Here is an 11,191-nt window from a genome sequence, read left to right on the forward strand (position 1 = left end):
TGAACACTGTCTTTGTCTCTTTTTACCGGCATTTAATGTGCCCCTGTCATAAATAACTGGCCCCAGCACAGCCCCAGAAATTGGTCTAGATCTGCCACTGACAAAACCAAAAACAACATTTGCATGTACCGATGATAGTTACTGATTTTAGTTGACACTACAATAAATCAAATCCAATATTATGCACAAAGGGGAAAACTGGGCAATCATGCAGTAAAATATTACTAGATGTAGAGGAGATGTAACTAACCTGAGCAGGTAGAGCTCCTGGGGTCTTGGCTGATTGATGCAAACATGATCTCAAGCTTTGTTCTCTGCCTGTGGGTCGCCCCCCATACAGTTCCCACAGGTGAGAGGAAACTGGCAGGCCGACAGATGCCCAGGTGTACAGCTGCTCATCCTGCAAACAGTTTAGAAAACAAGCAAGCACATTTACTGTAAAGGAGATCAGACGTCTTAAAACGACATGCTCCAACCAAGTACTACTACCAACATATTCCCAACAGTGTGAACACATGGTGGGATCCAATAAAAGTGTAACAACATCCACAGGGGATATGAGTCAAGTAGAAGCTTTTTATGAACGCTTCAAGAGTGGAAACACCTGAGAATAAAAACAGCAGTCGAACAATAAAGGCTTATCCCTTTTGCATAGTCAATGTGACACACAGTCAAACATATTGAGACATTCAAATCAATTCTCCGCTTTTTGAAGCATCTTAACTTAAAACGCACAATAGAAAATGGTGAATGATTTGGAGGACCTGTTGAATCTCATTTGTTAAAGGCTGAGCATCAATGGTATTAGATAAAAACGGAGCAAAAAAACACAATTGTTCCTGCATCTCCCCTCTTCATCTTTCTTCAAAGACAACACCAGACACTATAATGAGCACCACAAAAAATGTAAACAAAGTGTGTAGTGGTAAAAGTCTAAAATAAACAAACCAAACTTTCCCTGATTTTCTATAATACTTTTTATTTTACCAATAAAAAAGCAATTATTTCCAAGCAGACTGGGAGTTAGAACTTAATGCCATGCAGTGACACTACATGCGTATACACAGCAGTGTTAATCAAGTCATTATCCAGTGAGATCACATACATGTGCTACATTTGCTGAGAAGAAAACCCTCAGTACAAAACCCATTATGTGTTAAGGTAACCTGACCTACAGCCAGAAACAAACACACACAATGTACAGATCGATGGAAGCCCATGCTACCTATCCTCCTAAAACCTTATTTTAGATTGAATGAAGCTGATGAAGTATTGAATTTCAGGCAGTATGCAGAACAAGAAACGAACAAGTCGTACATTTATTCACTTCAGCAAAGTAGTGACATTGGATGCAATATTATATTTAGGTAGCAAAGAGGAGGACATACAGTATAGAAGAGGAGAGATTAAGATGGAAATAGGGAGATAGAACAAGGACATTTAGAAAGAGATTGTTTTCAAGATGTAATGTAACTGTAAATTAAAGAAGAAATATGTAAATAGAAATAATGAATGGGGCTAAAGGTTTCAGGGAAGCAGAAACAGAGCGTGATCATTAATTTCAAAAGGGACATTAACAATAACACAGGATCTGTACTCCGAATGGCAACATCAAAGGTTGTTCTTGATCAAGCTGAAAAATGCAGGACTCCAGGCCAAAAGCAGAGAATGAGGACAAAACAAAAAAAGAACGACAACATAAAAGGGGGGTGGGCTCAAAGAGTGCTACTCTGACATGGTGAGCTTTCTGCTGGGGAAGAGCAGCCTGAGCCCAAAGCACGTGGAATTGTTACATAACATGGTCAGCAGATGGTCTACGCAAGCACAGAGTGTCAGAGCGACTGCTATTAATCCAGCCATGCGAGGAAATGCCTGAATATGTACGAGTGTCTGGGTCTGTCCTTTTGTAAATATGAGTGCACACGGGGCAAAATTGTACATAAAAAGCTCTGCACTTTGTGACCTATTGTGACAACACACTGAGCAAGAAGAATAAGATATAACTGCATTTGAGGGGATTGGTATTTATAAAGCATGCATGTTCTGGTGAATGTTTATTTGTTTGTGTTTAGGTAATGCATATCATACTTTGTGCATGTGTGCATGTACAATGTAAGTCTATGAATAAACATCTGTGGGGGAGGTGCATTTTCCACTAGAGCCACACTAATCTGTTCACATTCTTTGGTATAAAACAGACAAAATAATACGAGTCAACAGCTCTGTGAGGCATACTCAGATAAACACTAAACACTAATAAACACAAGTCAAATGGATCAACAAAGTGATTACAACTCATCTTGTGGCGAGCATGATTATCTGTTGCATGCCAATCAATTTAACAGTCGTTGAGATATTTCACTCAAAAAGTGGACTCTATTGGACCATAAATGTCTGTACAAATGTTTTTTAAATTAATGCTGTAAGACTTCAATCTTGAGATATTTCACTGAATAAGTGACAACTCCTGATTCTGGTGCTAGAGAGAAAGTGAGGGATTTATCATCTGGGCACAATGAATGTATTTAGAACATTTCATTGAAGTATTTCCATAATTGCTGACATCCACACACAACAATGATCAAGCCCATGATGGCGCTATAGAAAGTATCTGTAAGAGGCTGTAGAATTACTCATGAATGATTCATATTTCATGGCAAACCAGCCAATACTTGTTGAGATATTTCAGTCTGAACCCAAGTAGTGGTCTGACATACATTGTCATCCATTGAGCCAGTTTGCTAGCATTGATAAAAAAAGCACTAATGATAAAATAAATCATTAAACTCATCTCAGCATCCTATTGTGTGAAATGTATTGCAACAAATGTAATTCTTCTGTAACTTCTCTGAGAAATAAAGACACATCCTGCGCATGCACACATAATCAAATAGGATTTAGCACACACATGAAAGATATTCTAGTTGTAATAATTATTTGGCAGATTTGTATATATAATGCACACAATGTACAACAATATTTTGTATTATTTTTAATATTTTTCTAGTTCTCTACCTGTGCTTTTAATTCTTGTTTTCATGCACCACGACACCAAGTCAAATTCCTCGTACGTGTAAACCTACCTGGTAATAAACCTGTTTCTGATTCTGATTCTGACAGTGTGTTGACTCAAAACAACCATCATGCAGTTCAGTCGGATGGATTCAGCTACAGGGGAACTTGAAAGAAATAGCTAAGGCGGTGGCTGTGGTGAAGGATGTGATGCACATGAGATTGGTTCTCTGCAAAGCATTACAGGAATGGAGAATTAAAGATTCATGAAATTAACTTGGACGGGGCCACACTGTCTACGCGTACCACTGCTCTTCAGATAATGAAAAGTCTCTGGGACCAATCACAGTTATACAGCAGTAAATACAGAAAGTCTGATAAGCTTTGCATTGCTCTCTAACACATGTTGGCTACTGCAAATCACTTTGAGCTACATTCTTTGATGATATCATCTGATAAGCACATGTTAAATAACTACGTGCTCCAAACACAGCCCATGGGACAATCACTGAGAAGATGCATCCCATTGTGGTAAGCTAAAGATACAATTGAGCTGTAGCCTTAAAGTTATTGCCTTTGAAATCAAATACATACCATGAAATTGCTGATGCAGGGCAACTCATGTCATAATTTTTGTAAAACAAGCATGATGGCAGACAGTGAAGAGAGGTCTTACATTAAAGAGTGCTGAGACAGGGCTGTCACCATGGGGCTCTGCTGTGCTGTCACTGAAAGGGTGCAGCAGACCTTGGACCAACATTCGCTGACACAGTTCCTTCGCCTCCTCTTCTGTAGACCCGTCTTCATGATGCATACACAGCCAGTCTAGAAGAGTGCGACCTGAGAACAAAAAAAGCAATGAAGTGCAATGATAAAACTAGAGAAAAACAAAAAATACAGAGTTCCATTTTCCATTTTAGGAATAAACTGCAGGTACTCATGTTGGCTTAATATGACTGGATATTTGTGTTTCTTTGTCTGGAAACGTTACATTTTAAAGGGGACCTACAGTATCATGCAAAATGCACTTTTGTACGTCTTTTATACATGAATATGTGTCCCCGGTGTTCCAGGGAACTCACCAAGTGTCAGAAAACACAACCCTCTCTATTTTCCTCCATACCCAAATCTCTAAAAAAGGGGCTGCAACGGATCTGATCAAAACTGATCCAGATTTGAACACTGTCCTGACGTCAGGACGGTGGCACTACGGCTATTGGGCCAACTCCACCAATCAGGAGGATTGCGTTCGAAAGCGCTGGAGACGCTGTAGTACATATGCCAGGCCTCTAGATGGTGCTGTTCTCACAGAATCAGCCCTTGCAAAAACAGAGCTAGAAATTGTCAAATTGAGCAAAATGAGGCATGGCTAAAATGCATGATCTGTTTGGTATTTTGAAAAAAAAAAAGTATAAATATGCCTTATATAGGTATGGTCCTACACTATATTATTCAAATATAGCATGATAGGTCCACTTTAAGTTAAGATAAATATATCCTGATTCTGGATTCCATATATTACTTATTTCTTAGTATCAGAATGAGGCAAGTGCAAGTGTGTGTTGAAAAGAGATGTCTCAGTTTCGGTTGTGATAATGAAACACCTACATGTGCAAACTCTGTTTACACCATTTACATGTGGGTGACAAGAGAGATGGTGTTAATTGTGCTGTGCAACATTTTTACAAATGCTGGATCACATTCATGGTACAAGTGCATCTAATAATATAACTTTTTTTTAACTAATACTGTCTTAAAACACCTATGGATGAACTTGATATAACTGATAAGTGGGTATTTGGTGTCAGACAAGTATCAACACATTGTTTGACCTGGTGGTGTGGTTGTATGATGTATTCATTCTACATTTAAATAAGACATTGGAAAAACAAAGTAGTTTGTCTTTGTCTTGGAAATCAGGATTAAATACTTTTTTGTTTTTCATGGAGCCAGACAGAAAGAAAGAAAAGTTAGTTTGAGCTGTGGGAAATGTGTCATCGTCTCAAAATCCCTGGATCCCAGATAAGGAAGAATCCTGTTTCTTGATGGTGGCAGGAACACAACCATTAGGGATTGGAGAAAATAGTGACTAAGCGACATCACCAAAAAAAAAAGGATTGAGACTGGAGGAAAAACACAGCTCTGTTACTTAAGACTCCAAGCATGACACAGAGAGTGCAGTCAGTTGTTAATGCTGTTAGACTAGCTTAACATCTTTTAAAACCATGTGATTCAGTGGACGGCGTCAAATGAATAAACAAAGTCCTATGACTCATGGCGCTGTGGACGTTGAGCAGTTTGACGGCTAGCGCTGAAAACCGGTTGCATTTTATGGATTGTGTGACAGAATGAAATAGTCACGGTAAAATCTTCAAGAAAGACAGGCCGACTCAGTCTCACAATACAAATGAGTTCACGTTAAAGCATTTCAATCGAGAATGTGTGTTAAAAGTCTCACATGTGGTCAGTTGTTTCAAATGTTAAATTGTTCCCCTTATTTTCTATCAGTCCTCCCACTCTCTCCTAAGGGCCCAATGGGACCTGGAGAACTCTCTGAACTGATTGCTGTGACATGCATTAGTGAATCAGTGAAAGACTTAATGGTGACATAACCAGAGTCTGTGAATAAAAACAGCATATGTCCTATAATTACTAAATGCCATATAGGCCAAATGTTAATGTTCGAGATACAATGCGCCTCCATTGTTTGGCTACAATAATTTCACCTGACGAAATGTGAATGGATCTCATATCATGACACATTTTTGTCATGCAGATAAACTGTCACTTGTGTTTAGCATCCACAAGTGTGCACTGGATGGGGTGTGTGGTTGTGTGTGTGCATGTGTTTTTTGTGTCCAGGCCAGTAAAATCGGAGGATGGCATCACCCTGGGGGGCGGGGGGTGGCAGAGCTGCTTGAGAGTAGATTTATGAGGACAGGCTCAGACAGTGGAGAGCAGCTGAGCTCCTGAAATGCAACAGAAAATGAGGACAGAGTGGCATTGTTTCATTAGAAATAGGCTTTTGTTCTGGAGACACTTCTCAATAAAAGAACCCCCACTGTGTTATCATGACTTTCATGAGCTATTGTACTTTTAAATCATAACTTTATTATTCCCGCTGTGATCATTTGTATAATGATCTCATTTGTAAGTCACTTGAATTAAAATTACTAGGCTATTAACATAATCATTTTACAAAAACATTGCATAATAAGCTAATCTCAGACATGGCTGGGGATTGGAGCCAAACCAAAAGGAGTGACATCTGCTCTATTTGGGATTTCCAGCAACAACAGGAATAAATGAAAAACCAATTAGGCATAATATTTGAATTGTGATTTGTCCCTGGTAAGTCCTTAAAGTAGATGTATTCAGTCAAATATTTCTTCTCTGAGAGTCAATAAAAGCTTTTTCTCTTTTTACATTAAATAGGTCTAATGATTTTCTATATTATTATCTCAAAAATCACATGTAAATGCCATTAGCCACAATGTATTGATCCTGCTAACATGTACGGCTTGTATTAACTAAAGCCTGTTGTAGGTTACTCTCTGTGCCATACTTCCTTTGTTACATACATCATCTGCAGCTGGATATAGTCAACAACAAACGCCCTCCTGTGTGAGTAACGCTGGATGACAACTACAGTGCCTAGCTGATTTACTGTAGGAAGGTAATTAGCGCTTCTTTACAGAGAACTACATTTGTGTGAAAGATTTACCTCCTCACTCAGAACACTCAGGCTTAAAGCTAAGTACTACAGACAGGAAGTGGGGTATTATCAATCAAGAGACACAATGACAACAAGGCGCTGTTGGTTTGGTCTCTTGTGTGAAAGTCCTGTGTTTCTTTCCCCATCCATCACTCTAAATCCACCTCTTATGGATTTCTGGCTCTGTATAAATGTCTTCCTGACTTCCTCCTTTGCTCCTGTCATAATTAGGTCACTAAAGGTTGGTGTTGTCTCCTTGTTTTCCTTCTTGTAACCGTGTGAATAGATGATAACACGTACTCAGTGTAGCAGGCCCCTGGTGCATCACACTGATGAGGCTGATTATAAAATCCATTTCAAATAGTCCAATAACATTCGTAAAAAGGTGCTGAGACAGACATCCTGGTTCCTATCCATTCACATGTTTGCAACATCCCTCTATCATCCAATTGATTAAAAATACAAGACCACTCTCTGCTAGTTCACAACATTAAATCAAGAAGCCCCCAAATACCTCTCTTTTTCTCTGAACTATACAGAAAGACTCACCAGAGAAGACGTCCAGGTAGGGTACTGTGGAAGTGGAGGCCTGCCGTCCATACTGTGCTCTCCTGGAGCCCAGGGTCCAGAAGTTTCCCTTCTCAGGTGTCTCCTGCTCTGGAAATGTGGCCTCACCACTCTGCCTCCCTCTTAGCTTATCTAACTCTGTTAACCAGTCTGCTGCCCCACTGAGGGACCCAGCAACTGAGCAAGACCTCTTCTTGAGCTTTCTTAATACCTGGGTCGATTCTACCGCAGCATCGTTGACATCTGTTTTCCTGGGCACATTGGGACTGGTAATGGGGGAGCCAATTGGAGAGGTGAGATTCCTGGTGGTGGTCTTAACATAGGAGGGGTGGACTGGAGGGTAGAGTTTGACAGTTGAAGGGGAGATGGTGGAGGATGTCCGCCTATGCTGAGGAACGTCTGGCGTTAGCTGACTAAATGACAAACTACTCTTCCTCCTTTTTAGAGACAGGAAGTCCCGTCTCCCGGTTTCCTCTTCCCTCTCCATAGACAGGTCCGAGCTGCTCACACTCTTGTGAGGCCCCTTCGAACCTGCCACCACCGGGTCCAAGCAGACACTCGGCACACATGTGTTTCTGCTCTGTGCAGCCAGAACTGGGCTCTCCAAGTCTTCTTGGTGCTCCTCAGCACTCTCATACGTGGAACTGTTAGTCGTGTTGTCGTGGAAGCTGTATGTGCTGTTAGTGTTCGGGAGAAGGCTTCCACTGCTTCTCTCTGTGTCCGGGCCTGAAGAGGCTGGACCACTTTCACTCGGGGTTCCTGTGCCAGATGAATTACTTGATATGACATAGCTTTCGTTCTCCACATTCTTATATTTCTCGCTTACTTCTTTTGGTACGCATTCAACACCAACAGGAGGAGAATACACATCCTTTTCTAGATTGAATAGCTGAGGAGACACTAGCTTCTCCTGGGCTTTATTCCCCTCAGATGATAGTCCTTCAGATAGATTAACGGTAAGCACTTCCTGCTTGTCACTGGACTGGTCTCTTATGGCCTGCTGGATGTCAGAGAGCAGGTCTTCATTTTCAGCTGCTGCTGAGTGAAAACTGTAGAGGTCACCATCCGACCCTGAGCTTGTTTTTCGGCCAGTCTCGACATCTGATAGCATGCCCATCTCATCAGCTGACGCCTCTGCACTTGGTGTGAACCCTGCTTTGCCCAAGTGTGCTGACCGCCCATCGTCCAACATATCATCCTTAGACAGCCCTTTTGCCTTTGATAAACTCTTCCTGATCTTCATGCCAGAAAACATAGAGCCCTTCGACTCAGACTTCGATTTCTTCCTACCGGCTTGTTCTCCTCCTTTACTTATCTTGTTGTGGGACTTTTTAGATTTCTTGTCCACATCCCTCTCGTCAGCATCGCCGTCACAGGAGACATCCCCTGCTGCTCCTCCACTTCCTCCTCCTTTCTTCTGCTTTGTTTCCTGGTTCCCCATGTTTCTAAACAGGCGGACACCCTTTGCTAACAGGCCATTCTGCTGGGTTCGAGGCTGGGCATGCTGGGCTTCCTCCTGGGATGCTATTGATGCTGGTCCTCTGTTGGTCAGAGCCCTATCAGAGCTGCCTAATCCCTGCTGTCTGCCCACCACAGTTAAAGGCAGCTGTGAGAATGATGCTGCCTCCCCCTGTGCCGCTGATGCTGATGATGAAAGGAGGAGGAGACTGGCACTGACAGCCGCGGGCTCACTACCACTCACTCTTTGCTCACCCCCCCTCCCCTGCACAGCCTCGCTCACTCTCTGATCCTTCCTCTCTTGTTGCCCCTCCTTTTTATCCCCATCTGCTGCTGCACGCTCTGCTGTCTTGCATAACGGGCTGCTGGACGAGCGAGCGAGCCGTTGATGTTCAGGAGTGTGCGATCCTTGTCCATTCTCGACCGAAGTGGAAATGACTGGCTTAGGATGCTGCTGCTGATGCTCTAAAATGCACTGTTGTTGATTGAGGAGTGAGTTCTGTTGTTTACGGAGGAGGTTGGTAACGCTGCTCTTCCTCCTGCCTTTGAAAGTGGTGGTGAAGAAACTCTCTTTCAGAAAGGGCACCTGGGTCTCCACCGTCTTAAAAGTCTGCATCCTGACCACTGTGGCTTCATCCAGAGGGGAGAAGATCTAGACAGGATGAAGTGAAGAGGAAACGTTACATTGGTTCATTTGATACATTTAAGCTTAACTGTAAGAGAGAAGAGACAATCTGCTCCCGGTGGAGTCATGATGTCAAAGTTGAACATGAGTTCAAGCTGACATAATTAAGTCTTATGTCTCTTGTTGCCATGGACCAGGGACGTGCACAGAATTTTGGGGGGGGGGGGGGGGGGGGCACTTCCCATAATCATTTATAAAAATATGTTTTAAAACAAAAAGTTAAATATAGTTGCACATCTCTGACTTACTGACCAATTTATTTTAATACCCTCACACTCACGCAATTGTTTAATACTCAACAGAATTCTACAAAATAATCAGCTAACTAACACACAGACAATGGTCTTCTTTAGTATTCACTAAGCACAAGAGCAGACAACAAACTAGTAAAATCAATAGTTATTAAATGAGCAGCCAACAATCATTATGAAGTTACTGTTTAAGGACATTACAGGCAAAAAGATAGTTTTTTCATGTACTTGTTATTTTGGTCTATTTTGCTTCCATGTTTTCTTTCACTCTAATGGAAATAAAACTTCCAAGAAACACATATAAATGGTGTTCGTTTTACTACCATGTCTGAATTCATCTATAGATTTAAAGCTAATTTCCGGGGGAAATATACTTCACGTAAGTAAAGTTGGGGAAGTTGTGAGGTGATATGCTTTTTTGTTTTATCCTTTTCACCTGCAATGCCTTGGTAACTGCATGCAAATTAGCGCATTTTAATTAAGGCAAGGCAAGGCAAGGCAAGTTTATTTATATAGCACCTTTCAACACAAGGCAATTCAAAGTGCTTTACAAAAATGGAAGACATTATGAAAATGGCATTTAAAATCAGTCATTAAAAAGAAAAGATAACAAAATAAACATTAAAAGAAAAGATAACAAAATAAACATTAAAAGAAAAAATACATGGATAAAAGTTAAAAGTTACAGTGCAGTTTAAGATGTGAATAGTTCAATTAAAAGCAGCGGCAAAAAGAAAAGTCTTCAGCCTGGATTTAAAAGTAGTAAGAGTTGCAGCGGACCTGCAGGTTTCTGGGAGTTTGTTCCAGATATTTGGAGCATAATAACTGAACGCTGCTTCTCGATGTTTAGTTCTGACTCTGGGGACAGAAAGCTGACCAGTCCCTGAAGACCTAAGAGTTCTGGATGGTTCATCATTTAGCAGTAGGTCAGACATGTATTTTGGGCCTAAACCATTCAAAGCTTTATAAACCAGCAACAATATTTTGAAATCTATTCTTTGACACACAGGAAGCCAGTGTAAGGACTTCAGAACAGGAGTGATGTGATCCACTTTCTTAGTGTTAGTGAGGACTCGAGCAGCGGCGTTCTGAATTAGCTGCAGCTTTCTAATAGATTTTTTAGTGAGACCTGTAAAGACACCATTGCAGTAGTCGAGTCTACTGAAGATAAAAGCATGGACAAGTTTTTCCAAATCCTGTTCTTTAGGTGATAGTAGGCTGATTTAGTAACTGTTTTAATGTGACTGTTGAAACTCAGGTCAGAGTCCATGACTACACCTAGATTTCTGGCTTTATCTGTTGTTTTGAACATTGCAGACTGAAGCTCAGCGCTAACTTTTATACGTTCTGCCTTGGCTCCAAAAACCATTACCTCAGTTTTATCTTTGTTTAATTGGAGAAAGTTCTGACACATCCAGTCATTGATTTGTTCAATGCACTTACTCAGTGTTTGAATTGGAGCATAATCTCCTGGTGAAATTGTTACGTAAATTTGTGTGTCAT

At 41.0% G+C, this 11,191-nt stretch overlaps 1 protein-coding gene across 1 annotated transcript in view; it reads right to left on the reverse strand.

The window, feature by feature from the left end:
• LOC117499804 (formin-2) overlaps positions 1–9,368 on the reverse strand; it is a 35,770-nt gene extending 26,402 nt beyond the window's left edge. Inside the window, exons 1-3 of the mRNA XM_034152434.1 lie at positions 7,277–9,368; positions 3,689–3,852; positions 251–400 (exon numbers count right to left, since the gene is read on the reverse strand). Coding sequence (XP_034008325.1) covers positions 251–400; positions 3,689–3,852; positions 7,277–9,368 — 2,406 coding nt within the window. The remainder of the gene's footprint in view (positions 1–250; positions 401–3,688; positions 3,853–7,276) is intronic.
• Positions 9,369–11,191: the final 1,823 nt, after the last annotated feature.

Source organism: Trematomus bernacchii, unplaced genomic scaffold (genome assembly GCF_902827165.1).
Source record: "Trematomus bernacchii unplaced genomic scaffold, fTreBer1.1, whole genome shotgun sequence".
Taxonomy (NCBI): domain Eukaryota; kingdom Metazoa; phylum Chordata; class Actinopteri; order Perciformes; family Nototheniidae; genus Trematomus; species Trematomus bernacchii.